We start from the raw sequence: 15,460 nt of genomic DNA on the forward strand, positions 1-15,460 counted from the left end.
CACAGTTTATTGTGATCCACACAGTCAAAGGCTTTGGCGTAGTCAATAAAGCAGAAATAGATGTTTTTCTGGAACTCTCTTGCTTTTTCCATGATCCAGCAGATGTTGGCAATTTGATCTCTGGTTCCTCCGCCTTTTCTAAAACCAGCTTGAATACAACTACCTTCAATTCCTCCCTCTCCCAACACCCAATAGTGGTGTGCAGGCCATAGCCAGCACCAACAGACAAGTTCAGGCCCCTTTTGTTCATGGCATATGTAAATGAAATCAGACTAGGTTTTCTAGTTGTTACATGGCAAACAAGTAAAATCTCCTAAAAGAGGATCATCATTTATTTTCTAAAATGTTAAATTCTCTCATTCAAACAACTAGTATTTACTTAGTGTCTACAGTACAGTACTCAGACGTTCAGTCACGTCCGACTCTTTGAGACCCTATAGCCTGTAGCCTGCCAGGCTCCTCTGGCTATGGGATTCTCCTAGAAAGAATACTAGAGTGGGTTGCCATTTCCTCCTCCAGGGGATTTTCCTGACTCCAGGATCGAACATATGTCTCTTGTGTCTCCTGCACTGGCAGGTGGGTTCTTTACCACTGAGCCACCTGGGAAGCCCTGCTGAGTGTCTACTATGTGTTAAAGACACATGGCAGCAAGAGATGAATTGTCCTTCATTTCATTTATAAAGCTTAAAGTCTCCTGAAAGAAGTTCAGTTATTCATTCTAGTATCTGAGGTACTCTATGATCTAATATTAATTCAACTTCTCAGCTGCCTTTTCCATCACTTGTCCCAATACAAGGTCCTCATCAGTGCTCCTGGCCATTTCCTTCTGTGGGGCTTTCTTTAAATTGACCTTCCTCTCCTGGAAAGCTCTCCCTCCATATCTCTATATGTGAACATCCTTTTCCTACGCCAAGACTCAGCTGAAATGCTTCTCTCATAAACCATCTCATAAATGTTTCAGTTCAGTTCAGTTGCTCAGTTGTGTCTGACTCTTCATGACCCCATGGACTGCAGCACACCAGGCCTACCTGTCCATCACCAACTCCTGGAGTTCACCCAAACTCATGTCCATTGAGTTGGTGATGCCATCCAACCATTTCATCCTCTGTCGTCCCCTTCTCCTCCTGCCCTCAATCTTTCCCAGCATCAGGGTATTTTCAAATGAGTTAGTTCTTCGCATCAGGTGGCCAAAGTATTGGCATATCAGCTTCAACATCAGTCCTTCCAATGAACACTCAGGACTGATCTCCTTTAGGATGGACTGTTTGGATCTCCTTGCAGTCCATGGGACTTTCAAAAGTCTTCTCCAACATCACAGTTCAAAAGCATCAATTCTTTGGCACTCATCTTTCTTTATAGTCCAACTCTCACATCCATACATGACTATTGGAAAAACCATAGCCTTAACTAGACAGACCTTTGGTGGCAAAGCAATGTCTCTGCGTTTTAATATGCTGTCTACGTTGGTCATAACTTTCCTTCCAAGGAGTAAGCATCTTTTAATTTCTAGGTAGCAGTCACCATCTGCAGTGATTTTGGAGTCCTCTCAAATAAAGTCTGTCACTGTTTCCACTGTTTCCCCATCTATTTGCCATGAAGTGATGGGACTGGATGCCACAATCTTAGTTTTCTGAATGTTGAGCTTTAAGCCAACTTTTTCACTCCCCTCTTTCACTTTCATCAAGAGGCTCTTTAGTTCTTCTTTGCTTTCTGCCATAAGGGTGGTGTCATCTGCATATCTAAGGTTACTGATATTTCTCCTGGCAATCTTGATTCTAGCTTGTGCCTCATCCAGCCCAGAGTTTCTCATGATGTACACTGCATATAAGTTAAATAAGCAGGGTGACAATATACAGCCTTGACGTACTCCTTTTCCTATTTAGAACCATGTCCAATTCTAACTGTTGCTTCCTGACCTGCATAAATGTTTACTTTTTTAAATTAATGAATAAGTAATGTAACCTTTGTAGGTCCTGTTGCATAATATCATCTCAACCACCCCCGCCCCCACCCACCAGATAGCTCTCAAAAGCATGAAGAAAATTACCTAATCAATCTAGAATTTACAAATTTGGGCAGCAGGAAAGGTTGTCCATAATGAATCTTGAGCATTGGCTATCTGGAGTATAGTGGAAACTGTTCAGCTTACAGTTGAAGAAACTAAGGACTACAAAGGTTAGGTGAATTTTCTAAGATCATATAGCAAACAGGTAGAGCAGATGGCCATCTGGTCTTAAGACCATATTCCTATGATATAATCTATATCTCAGCTGAATTGAAAATGAAAGGAAAAATATCCTTACCACTTAAGATATTTTTTACTACCACAGTAGAGACTGAATTGATTTAAAAATGAAATATTTAAAAAGAGGCTTGCTGTTGCTGCTGCTACTAAGTCGCTTCAGTCGTGTCCAACTGTGTAACCCCATAGACGGCAGCCCCAGGCTTCCCCGTCCCTGGGATTCTCCAGACAAGAACACTGGAGTGGGTTGCCATTTCCTTCTCCAATGCAGGAAAGTGAAAAGTAAAAGTGAAGTCGCTCAGTCGTGTCCAACTCACTCCTCTGTCCATGGGATCTTCCAGGTAAGAGTACTGGAGTGGGGTGCCATTGCCTTCTCCGAAAAAGAGGCTTACCCTCCTTTTAAACATGAAACAAAGCTCATGTTTCAGTTCAGTTTTAAAAAAAGCAAATGGAAAAAAAAAAGCAAATGGAAGATGGTATGGAGATTCCTTAGAAAACTAGAAATAAAACCACCAGATGATCCAGCAATCATACTCCTAGGCATATACCCTGAGGAAACCAAAATTGAAAAAGAAACATGTATCCCATTGTTCACTGCAGCACTATTTACAATAGCTCGAACATGGAAGCAACCTGGATATCCATGAACAGATGAATGGATAAAGACGTTGTGGTACACATACACAATGGAATACTACTCAGCCATAAAAGGAACATCTTTGAGTCAGTTCTAATCAAGTGGATGAACCTAGAACATATCATACAGAGTGAAGTAAGTCAGAAACAGAAAGATAAATATCCTATTCTAATGCCTATATACAGAATCTAGAAAAATGATATTGAAGAATTTACTTACAGGGCAGCAATGGAGAAACAGACAGAGAATAGACGTATGGACATGGGGAGAGGGGAGGGGAGGGTGAGATGTATGGAAAGAGTAACAAGGAAACTTACATTACCATATGTAAAATAGATAGCCAATGGGAATTGGTTGTATGTCTAAGGAAACTCAAACAGGGGCTCTGTATCAACTAGAGGGGTGGAATGGGGATGGAGATGGGAGGGAACTTTAAAAGGGAGGGGATATATGTATAGCTACAGCTGATTCATGTTGAGACTTGACAGAAAACAACAAAATTATGTAAAGCAATTATCCTTCAAAAAAAAAAAAAAAAAGGCAATCATAAACTGTGATCTCATGCTCTGAAGTCCCTAGAGGATCCTAAGGAGAGTAATACAGGAATCTGAACATTCTGAGTCAACATGTTAATCATCAAAATTAAAAATAACTCTCTAACTTATTCTAGTTCCCATGTCAACAATACTTCAGGAATTTAAAATGTGAACATACAAATGCCTTAGTGCCTATTCCCACAATAACTATTCAATTAGCCAACATTAATTGAGTGAGGATAAGAGAACTGACTTCTACTTGGAGACACAAAAAAGAATAAAAATCTGAATTCATCTCCCAGTATTTTCTCCCTGGTTTATCCATTGCACTCTTCCAGTCTTCTTAAATAAAGACATTGAAAACAAAAAATAAGAACACCACGAGACAGGAACACCTACAGAAGAAATTGAGGAAGGGAGGAGGAGAAAAATGGAATTAAGAGATGTTGAAGACAAGATTATTGACTGGCTTATAAAAAAAAGTCAAGGGTTAGTGACTAAACAACAGTTTCAGATGTGCAGAGCACATTCCCATTTCTGTGGCAGGTTTCAGAAATAGATATTTTTGGTATATGCAAAAGGTGACTATATATAAATGTGACAGAACAACATGTATGCTTAAGACACTTATAAAATTTATTAATATTATATAGTCTTCTCAGATTGGGAGTTGCAAAATCACATGCTAATGTGGGCCCAGTAGGTAATGATTGTTAGGGGAATGTGTTGGGTGTGAAGCAATAGGGAGTAGTGGAGACTGTGGTGAAGGGGAGAATACAGGCCCTGTCTTCAAAGGGAGCTGCTCTTCACGGGAGCTGACTATTGCCAGGGCAGGAGGAGAATGGGACGACAGAGGATGAGATGGCTGGATGGCATCACCGACTCAAAGGACATGAGTTTGGGTGAACTCCGGGAGTTGGTGATGGACAGGGAAGCCTGGAGTGCTGCAATTCATGGGGTCGCAAAGAGTCGGACACGATTGAGCAACTGAACTGAACTGAACTGAACGTGATACCATTGAAAATGAGTTTGCTGTAGATTAAGTCATAGCCTGCCCCCACCATAAGAAAACATCAATTCTTCAGATCATTCCTTCAGTAAATATTAATGGAATATCAAATCACTATACAGGACTCTGTACAAAATAATTAATTTTAAGGACTCCTGTGTAAGAAAAGTTGACTGGTCTGAGAATGAAAGTATCAAAATCACCTGAAAAATCAATTTTCTGCTGCTTTGCAGGTTCTGTCTGTAGTCATCACAGTATAAGCTTCAGGGTGGATTCTGCAGAATATTGTATAAAAGAATATTCTCTCTCTTCAGAGCTGGGCATTTTATCTTATTTTTTTAAAAATATGCATTATCATGAGACTTCCTGGTGGTCCAGTGGTTAAGACTCTGCTTTCCCACTGCAGGGTGCATGGCCTTGATCCCTGTCAGGGAACTAAGACCCCATGTGCCCCGTGGTGTGTTCAAAAGGAAAAAAAAGAAGAAAAATCATTATCAAGTTTTAGTGACAAAAATCAAATATGGATTATACATCAGTAAAAATAAAATTCTAGGCCTAAAAAATAAAATAGTAATTGGATAAGAAAATGAATCATAAAAATATTGGCCGGGTAACTAACTTGTCTTTAATAAAGTTGGAGAAGCAAGATCAATGGGCTACAGACACAATGTTAGTAATAAGTACCTTAAGTGCTCTTGGGTCAGTGCTACATTTTTTAAAATGTTTACAGGGCCTATATATTTAAGAATGTTGTTCATGTCTGACTTTTTGCAACCCCGTGAACTGTATCACACCAGGCTTCCCTGGAGTTTGCTCAAACTCATGTCCATTGAGTCAGTGATCCCATCCAAACATCTCATCCTCTGTTGGAGTCTTCTTCAGCATCACAATTTGAAAACATTAATTCTTTGGCGCTTAGCTTTCTTTATGGTCCAACTCTCACATCCATACATGACTACTGGAAAAAACCATAGCTTTGACTATATGGACCTTGTCAGCAAAGTGATGTGTCTGCTTTCTAATACAGTGTCTAGGTTTCTCATAGCTTTTCTTTCAAGGGTATGTGTCTTCTACTTTCATGGCTGCAGTCACCATCTGCAGTGATTTGGAGCCCAAGAAAATTAAATCTGCCTGCTTCCATTGTTTCCCCATCTATTTGCCATGAAGTGATGGGATCGGATGCCATGATATTAGTTTTTTGAATGCTGAGATCCAGATGTAAAAGCAGCAATCCCTTATTTCAAGTCCAGTTGCTTACGTTTACTTTAATGGCAATATTATCATATATGCATGTGGCCAGTTCATGGGTATAAAGAGTTTGCTTTATAGAATGGTAAAATCTTACAATTTAGAAGGATTTTTCTCAACAATCTTCAGTCCAGTTTTCATTAACTTCAGTAGTTATTTATGTCAATCATCTTTAAGGCTTTGGTTACATTCACTTAATATTTTCATTTAAATTAATGCATTTTAAAATTTAGGTGTATTCATTTTAAAAATAAATTTTATGTTATTTCCATAAGAGAAAAAACATTATCTTGACATAGAGGATAATATAAACTGTTTTTAGTCATGTTCTTAAATTGCTTTCCAAGACTGGCAGTTCTTCCTTTCTGCATTTAATTCCAACATGAACTCCCTGAGATTCAAAATGTAGACTTTTTCAGAAGGATTGAAATATAAGAAAGAGAGAACTGAAAATGTCCTCAATAGGATAACACAACAGTTAGAAAATGCAGACTAAAGCATTTTATGAGAAACTGAAAAAAGGGGCAGCTAAGGATTCCAACCCTGGTTTACGGCAGTAACTTACTATTAACTCTTCCCATATTTGAACCTTCATTAAAAAGGTAAGAGGCCCTTTTAATTTTAACAAGTGTTTGTGTTTAGTCAATGGCTAGAAAAGCATCAGCTCAGTGTTCACTGCAAAAATTCCTACATACATTCCCTGGTACGAGAGCCTTTTGCTAAGCCAAGAAGACTCTGTCTACGAGAAGGGTAGTTGTCACTTGCCATTTTCAGCTACAGACAGTTGTGATCAGATCTTTGTTTAAGATGTTGCTAGAGGGAACATGTTTTTTGCCATCCGTCTATCTTCTGATTGCTTAGCTTTATCATGAGAACTGCTCTGGTTGTACAAGATTCACCCCAAATGGCAGTTTCTGGCTCTGTCACCACTCCAAGCGAGGAGAGAAGACTGCAATGCAGCTGCCCAGTGTTTCTGCTTTCAACACAAGTCCAGCATTTAGAGGAGTACCAACCTGCTTACCCCGCATGTTAGGAGTGTAATTCAAGTCTCTTAGATGGCAAACTGAACTAAATGACAGATTCCTGGAGGGCAGAAACTACACTTTATATTTTATTATATTCACTTAAAGGCAGATCACTGGTTATTGCCAAATGTCTGGATGACCTGCATTTCAGACTTCAACCCTTATCTCAGCATATTCAAAATGTAAATCACTGTCTTTACTCCAAAACATTCTGATGTAAATCTGTCTAAACCTTCAAAGTATACGTGTGTGTAAGCATGTAGCACCATTTTCACAAGGCAGAAAATTCTCTTTTTTTTTTTTTAGAATATTCTCTTCTATGGCATGGTTACATTTTATGTTATCACTTTTATGCATGGGATATAATTTCCTTAACTTAGCTATTATTAGAAATTTAGAATATTTACAATATTCTCTATTCCAAATGGCATTACAATGACTTTTAAAACAAATTTATCTTTATTAACATGTCTTTATTTCTTGAAATATCCCTCCAAATGACCAGATCAAACAAGATGCACATTTTTTAAAAAAGAAAATTGAAATATAGCTGGTTCACAATATTGTGTTAGTTTCAAGTGTACAAAGTGATTCAGATATGTATCTTTTTTTGTGATTCTTTTCCATTTTATAGGCTATTTCAAGGTATTATGTTATACAGTAAATTCTTGTTGTTTATTTTATACATGGTAGTATCTCTTACTTGCCTGGAAAATTCCATGGATGGAGGAGCCTGGTGGGCTGCAGTCCATGGGGTCGTTAAGAGTCAGACACAACTGAGCGATTTCACTTTCACTTTCCACTTTCATGCATTGGAGAAGGAAATGGCAACCCACTCCAGTGTTCTTGCCTGGAGAATCCCAGGGACGGGTGAGCCTGGTGGGCTGCCGTCTACGGGGTCGCACAGAGTCGGACACGACTGAAGCGACTTAGCAGCCGCAGTATCTCTTAATCTCGTACTCCCAGTTTATCCTTCTCCCTTTCCTCTTTGGTCACCATAACTTTGTCTTCTATGACTGTGAGTGTATTTGTTTTGTAAATAAATTCATTTGTACCATTTTTTTAGATTCCACGTGTAAGTGCTATTGTGTAGTGTTCATTTTTCTCTAACTTACTTCACTTAGTATGATAATCCCTAGGTCCGAGAGGGACACCTCTTTTCCCCATGCCATGCAGCTTGCAGGGGTCTTAGTTTCCTTACCAGGGATCAAACCTGTGGCCCTGGAAATGGAAGTGTGGAGTCCTAACTACTGAATGGAAAAGGGGTTCCCCAATATACACACAGAATCCTTTGTGAAGCCATCCATCTGGTACACTTCTCTGCTTTGAGGAACCAGAGCACTTCTCTGCTGTGTCACGGTTTGCTCTCACTATTTAATTATGTTCAGTATTTGGTCCCACCCAATAATAGTTTAATTTCTCACCCCTGACTCATCCCCATATTCAAGTCATTTCAGATTCCAGCACATAGTAATCAAACCCAGTTGTGAGGCACTGGGATGAAAATGGATGAGCTGTAATCCCTGCCCAGAACAGCAGGGGAGGCGTACCTACCAACAACATGTGGTCCATTCAGTTCTGCACCGTAATAGAGGTGACAGAAACTCACTATGGGAACAAAGATGAGGAACAATGAATTCTTCCAGGGGCAAAGGTAAAGAAGGAGGGGGGGAAAAAAAGAGGTGATAGGAAGCTATGGAGTGAGACAAATGGTTATACTGCCTGTTGAAACATTAAAAGAAATTCATGAGGTGGGAAAAAAATGGAAAGGTGACATATTGGGTAGATTTACAAGTAGACGTCAGTCAATTCAAGCTTTTTGTTTCACCTAGAGCCATGTTCTACTTAGAAATTTCATGAAGATCCCCTATTTTTGAGGCAACTTCTGCACTGCTGACATTGAGAGTCAGACAATTCTTTGGAGGACTGTCCTGTGTATTGCAGGAAGTTTACAGCATCCCTGGCCTCTCCTCACTAGGAGCAACTGTTTCCACCTTCCAACTGTGACAACTGAACATGTTTCCAGATACTGCCAAATCTCCCTGGGGATGAAGGGGAGTGGAAATCATCTTAGTTGAGAACCAGTGTTTTAAGCTACGCTGTAAGGTGTAAGGACTTCTCCCTTACTATCCTATCTTTTTTCCTCAGTCAGGAAATGATTTTTTTTCTTTGGTTTAAAGCCCAATGGACTCTTATTTAATTTTTAGATTAGAGGCAAATTGTTGAAAACATTAAGTTACCGATGCCCCGACTATAAAAAAAAAGAACTTCTTCTTTGATTAAACCTAATAAACAAAAAATGAAATGTTCACTATGATAGGAAAGTATATATTTGCTCAGAACATTACAATTTGCAAAGTACTTTCTTATACAATTTCAAAAAAATGCTCATAATATCCTGTGAAATATCCATTATTATTTCCATTCTAGGGATGAAGCAAGGCTCAGTTAAAGCTGTCACCTATCTGAGACCCCCTGAATACCAGCTCCTGGAGTTAAGATTCATATCTGGACAGTCTCATTCCAAAATGTATATACTTTCTGTTTAGGTTAGTAAATAGCTACTATGCACACAGGTAAGCCAGAGAGAAAGTCTCATCTTAACATCATACAGAGAAATAAAATGATCTGAGGATGCTCGGTTACCTACATAGCCCACCAAGAAAATACAATAAGTAAAAACCTCTTTGTAGGAAGCAAAGGGTCATTTAACTACCAAAGAATTGTGTTGTTTTCATCCTTTGCATAGCTTTAAGAGCGCTTATGCAAAAAGAAGAGTGATACACACTAGATATGGTAACTTTTACACTCATAATTTTAGAGTATGTTAACTTCTTTTAGTCATTCTAAATAGCCAATTCTAACTTGGTATCATGAAGATTATTATCCACTGATAGAAAACTGCATATAAAAATAGAACGTTAAGTAACTAGATTATGGCTACTCAGCTAATTAGAGACCAAGTCAAAATCTTTGTACCTGGAAATAACTGTTCTTCCCTCTACAATTTCCAGCATCATATAACCCTATACCCCTCCAGATATAAATATCACTATGCCAATGAACAGCTCAGATGGTAAAGAACTGCCTGAAATGTGGGAGACCCCAGTTTGATCCTTGGGTTGGGAAGATCCCCTGGAGAAGGGAATGACTACCCACTCCAGTGTTCATGCCTGGAGAATTCCATGGAGAGAGGAGGCTGGCAGGCTACAGTCTATGGGGTTGTAAAGAGTCAGACACAATTGAGCAACAAACACACACATACGCCAATAAATAAAATATCCTCAACCAGATACAAATATCACTATGTCAATAAAAATATCCTCAACCATTCTGTTTCAATATTATCTGAAGCCATATCTACCTTGGTAGTTTTAAGGACACTATAAAGGATGTTCAGTTCACTTCAGTCACTCAGTCATGTCCAACTCTCTGCGACCCCATGAACCGCTGCACGCCAGGCCTGCCTGTCCATCACCAACTCCCGGAGTCCACCCAAACCCATGTTCATTGAGTCGGTGATGCCATTCAACCATCTCATCCTCTCTCGTCCCCTTCTTCGCCTGCCCTCAATCTTTCCCAGCATCAGGGTCTTTTCAAATGAGTCAGCTCTTCACATCAGGTGGCCGAAGTATTGGAGTTTCAGCTTCAACATCAGTCCTTCCAATGAACACCCAGGACTGATGAGGGAATTTTTGCTACTAATGTGTCAAGGATGAAAGGCAGACCCTTAAATTAGGCAAATCAGCTCAGTCAATGAGACTATCTTATTCATGACCCATTAGTTAACAAATGAAAAAATGTTTGCAATTTTCAAGACTTAGTCAACTCTGGACTCAAACAATATTTGGTATTTCTGAACCTTGTCTCCAGCTTGACAAAAAGGTAAGCAGGGAAGATCCAGGAATTTCCTGCATATAGTCACACTTCTTTAAAAATTACTTGTCTATATAAAAGTAAAGGGCTTATTTAAGATAGGAATACATTTTGCAATGAACAAATAGGTATTTTAAATATGAATGGAAGGCAGTTCAATTCCTGGCTTAAACAACAAAAAATTCCAAGCCTTACTCCATCATGGAAGGTGGGATGGTACAGCAGTCTTGAATCGCAGTTAGGGGAGAGGTCAGGTGAGCTGTGTAGGATGCTTCTACAACTTGCTTATTCCGGTTGACCACATCCAAGTAACGGTTGAACTTCTCTCGGATTTTTTTGGCTAGCTGTGGGATGAGAGTAAGCAAAATCAATCAAAAGACCAGGACATCAACCCATTGTACTTTCAACTATACATTAACTTTTGTCACAAGCTGTCTATACTTCTGGTAAAACAAAAACATATTCATGTCTTATTTCATTATGTAAAGTTAAATAAAAATTGCCAAATACCCAAAAGTCACAGAAGAATACTTAATCTGTGGTAATATAATAACTTCTATCTTATAATAGATAAAGACACATTAAGAACTACTCATGTGTTCAAATTCAGATAGAACAATACCGATCCATAAAAATGCCCTGGGTGGAGAAAACAGCCTATTGATATTATTGTTGACATGGCAGTGGGTGTTAGGGGTTACAGAGCAAAATAGTGACTGGAAGAAAGAAATGCCACTACTCATAGTTCTGGATTCACACAGATTTTTAAGGAGGAAAGTACAGTAAGGGAAATGATATTTAGTCTTTTCTGTTACACAGCTCCAGGGGGCACCATTCACAGCCTTCCATGTGAATGGAGAATCTCTGAAGTTGTACAGTGCAGACATCCATATAAACTAAAATATATATAGTTAGAAATAGACTTGTATTTGGTCTGTTATACATTTAACATGGGCAAATGTCTTTCTTAACAGACCACTACATCATAATACACTTTCATATGGGAAAAGCAAAAGCAAATTGCTAAGCATACTGCTTTTTCCTCAATTGTCCCCACCAAATATCACAGCTTAATTACAGATCTCCAAGGAAAACAAGTGTTGTTTTTCTTCCCCTTAAACAAAATGTTACCCAAATGAAATGACTGATAGAATTATAGCTAATTGGTTTTGTAGAGCTATTCATTACCAGCACACTAGAGGAGAACTAATCATCTCCTTTGGGTCATGCATCACACACAATCCGGTAGCTTACAAGCTGAGAACATGGAGCCAAATCAGAATATCTTCATTTATTCCTTTCAAGTTGCTTTTAAATTTTGATTTTGTATCAGTGACACTCTGGCACTTCCAGAGTTTCAATTAAATAACTGAGGTTCTCAACCTTGTTAAATGTTGTACACACTATAAAGTTTAGAAAAATGTCCAGACACCAGAAAGAGAGTATGAGTGTAATGTTTAATGTGATAATAAGTTGCTCAAATTCATTTCAGCATTTTCAAAGGAGGAACTGTGTGTCTCAAAAACCAACATGCCCACCTGTAATTCGACTCCCTGAGTTAAGAGTTTTCACTAATTAAAAAAAAAAATACATTATTCTTGTTGAGGTCTTTGTAATAAAATGTACAGACGTGGTTTAAATGTCCCACTGGTGATTTTGCCTCTCGGGGGGCGCTGGGCAAAGTTTGGAGACATTTTGGTTGTTATAATTTGGTGGAGAATGATACTGGCGCATGGTGGGTAGAGGCCAGGATCCTCCTACATGTCCTGTGATGCACAGAACAACTCTTGGTAACCAGGAATTATGTGGCCCCAGAAATCAACGATGCCCCATTTGAGAAACCTAATGTAGAGAAAAATCAAAGATAATTAGCCCAATTTGTAATCCAGCCAATAGGTCCCAAACTGTTCTTCTAGGTTAGTTTTCCATCCATTCAAAATGATACCTTAAGGAGGAAAAAAAGTGTAAAAAATTTCAACATTTGCACATTTCTATTTCATTCTTTGGTTTTTCTTTCCCAAAGTGACATGGAAGAAGCCATCAAATATGCCTGTAGTTCTTCAAAATGTAGCCTAAATACAGAGATATCACCATTCATTATTAGCAGATATGCTGTACAGCAGTTTGCACTAATCCAACAAACCTTTTTTTCTAGACTCTCATTTTTAATGGGCAGTTGAGGATGAGAGACAGCAGCAGTATTAGTTGCTCATTTGTGTCAGAGTCTCTGTGACCTCATGGACTGTATAGCCTGCGAGGTTCCTTTGTCCATGGGATTTCCCAGGCAAGAATACTGGAGCCATTTCCTATTCCAGGGGATCTTCGTTACCCTGCAGTTGAACCTGGGTCTCCTTCATGCAGGCCGATTCTTTACCACTGAGCCACCAGGGAAGCCCAGTAACAGGTCAAGCTTAAAAACCTAATGTATATTCTTACAGTGCTCTGCACTCTCCCCTTATGCTATCATCTGTTTGACATCTGGTTACCCTACTAGACTGCATGCTCTGTAAGGGCAGGTACTACATATGTTTTTGTTCATCTGTATTTTCATCAACTACTACACTGCCTAACATTGATGGCAGATAAAAATAGTTAATGAATATTGATTTGGATGGTGTTGATTCAAAATGTGCAAAAAATGTATAACACTTTTTTTTGCATGTAACTTTTTGCTTAGTTATAACTGAAGAAAAAACTATGAATAATGACTGTCTATATTAATCACTCATACACATATGTTAAGTAAACAGTTTACAAAGATTTTATGGCCATTTTTCTATGTAATATATCTTGTTATATTTATTGAAATGCAATTTTATGTTCATTAAATCTAAAACTAAATAATTTGCACTTACAAAAAATACTTGGTAAAAAAAAAATTATCCCAGAGAATCATCAACCTTATCTTTTGGTCTAAGGATCACAACCTCTTTAAAAACATGGGATACTTACTTCAAAAATAAACATGTATTTCTGAAACTCCATTAAGAACAAATTCTGTCTTTTAACTTTAAGTTCAAAAATAAATATCACGAATTTCCCACCTACAAGTGTAGTTCATGACTGCCCTTGGGAACAAATTTTCTGTAACAGAATAAAGTGTGCTTGAAAGGACTGAAATTCCAAATAACATCGTCACAAATTCACTTTAAAAATGAAGGAAAAAATGCAAACATTTGTCTTTCTCTTACATACATTCAAACATACAAACACTTGAGAAATACCCAAGTGTCTCTTCTACACAGTTAGAGAATTCTAACTTTAAAAAAGTCAGATCTAGCTCATCATGATATTCTAATCTGGCTCTTTACTTATTTGTAAAAGGCATCCCCAAGAAAAAGAAATGCAAAAAAGCAAAATGGCTGTCTGAGGAGGCCTTACAAATAGCTGTGAAAAGAAGGGAAGCAAAAAGCAAAGGAGAAAAGGAAAGATATACCCATTTGAATGCAGAGTTCCAAAGAACAGCAAGGAAAGATCAGTGATCAATGCAAAGAAATAGAGGAAAACAATAGAATGGGAAAGACTAGAGATCTCTTCAAGATAACTAGAGATACCAAGAGAATATTTCATGTAAAGATGGGCTCAATAAAGGACAGAAATGGTAGGGACCTAACAAAAAAAGAAGATATTAAGAAGAGGTGGCAAGAATACACAGAAAAACTGTACAAAAAAGATCTTCACAGCGCAGATAATCATGATGGTGTGATCACTCACCTAGAGCCAGAAATCCTGGAATCTGAAGTCAAGTGGGCCTTAGGAAGTATCACCCAAAGCTAGTTGAGGTGATGGAATTCCAGTTGAGCTATTTCAAATCCTAAAAGATGATGCTGTGAAAGTGCTGCACTCAATATGCCAGCAAATGTGGGGAACTCAGCAGTGGCCACAGGACTGGAAAAGTTTTCCGTTTTCATTCCAATCCCAAAGAAAGGCAATGCCAAAGAATGCTCAAACTACTGCACAATTGTACTCATCTCACACACTAGTAAAGTAACGCTCAAAATTCTGCAAGCCAGGCTTTAGCAATATGTGAACCGTGAACTTCCAGATGCTCAAGCTGGATTTAGAAAAGGCAGAGGAACAAGAGATCAAATTGCCAATATCTGCTGAATCATTAAAAAAGCAAGAGAATTCCAGAAAAACATCTATTTCTGCTTTATTGACGATGCCAAAGCCTTTGACTGTGTGGATCACAATAAACTGTGGGAAATTCTGAAAGAGATAGGAATACCAGACCACCTGACCTGCCTCCTGAGAAACCTATATGCAGGTAAGGAAGTAACAGTTAGAACTGGTCATGGAAAAACAGGCTGGTTCCAAATAGGAAAAGGAGTACGTCAAGGCTGTGTATTGTCATCCTGCTTATTTAACGTATATGCAGAGTACATCAGGAGAAACGCTGGGCTGGATGAAGCACAGCTGGAATTGAGATTGCCAGGAGAAATATCAATAACCTCAGTTATGAAGATGACACCACCCTTATGGCAGAAAGTGAAGAAGAACTAAAGAGCCTCTTGATGAAAGTGAAAGAAGAGTGAAAAAGTTGGCTTAAAGCTCAGCATTCAGAAAACTAAGATCATGCCATCCAGTCCCATCACTTCATGGGAAATAGATGGGGAAACAGTGGAAACAGTGGCTGACTTTATTTTTCTGGGCTCCAAAATCATTGCAGATGGTGACTGCAGCACTGAAATTAAAAGACTCTTACTCCTTGGAGGGAAAGTTATGATCAACCTAGACAGCATATTAAAAAGCAGAGACATTACTTGGCAACAAAGGTCCATCTAGTCAAGGCTATGGTTTTTCTAGTGGTCATGTATGGATGTGAGAGTTGGACTATAAAGAAAGCTGAGGGCTGAAGAATTGATGCTTTTGAACTGTGATGTTGGA

The 15,460-nt window shown here is 38.6% G+C and overlaps 1 protein-coding gene across 1 annotated transcript in view; it reads right to left on the bottom strand.

Moving 5' to 3' along the window:
• CACHD1 (cache domain containing 1) overlaps nucleotides 1–15,460 on the bottom strand; it is a 236,150-nt gene that overhangs the window by 93,665 nt on the left and 127,025 nt on the right. Inside the window, exon 4 of the mRNA XM_010840232.1 lies at nucleotides 10,769–10,917. Coding sequence (XP_010838534.1) covers nucleotides 10,769–10,917 — 149 coding nt within the window. The remainder of the gene's footprint in view (nucleotides 1–10,768; nucleotides 10,918–15,460) is intronic.

This window comes from Bison bison, unplaced genomic scaffold, assembly GCF_000754665.1.
Source record: "Bison bison bison isolate TAMUID 2011002044 unplaced genomic scaffold, Bison_UMD1.0 scf7180017846569, whole genome shotgun sequence".
NCBI classification, from domain to species: Eukaryota; Metazoa; Chordata; class Mammalia; order Artiodactyla; family Bovidae; genus Bison; species Bison bison.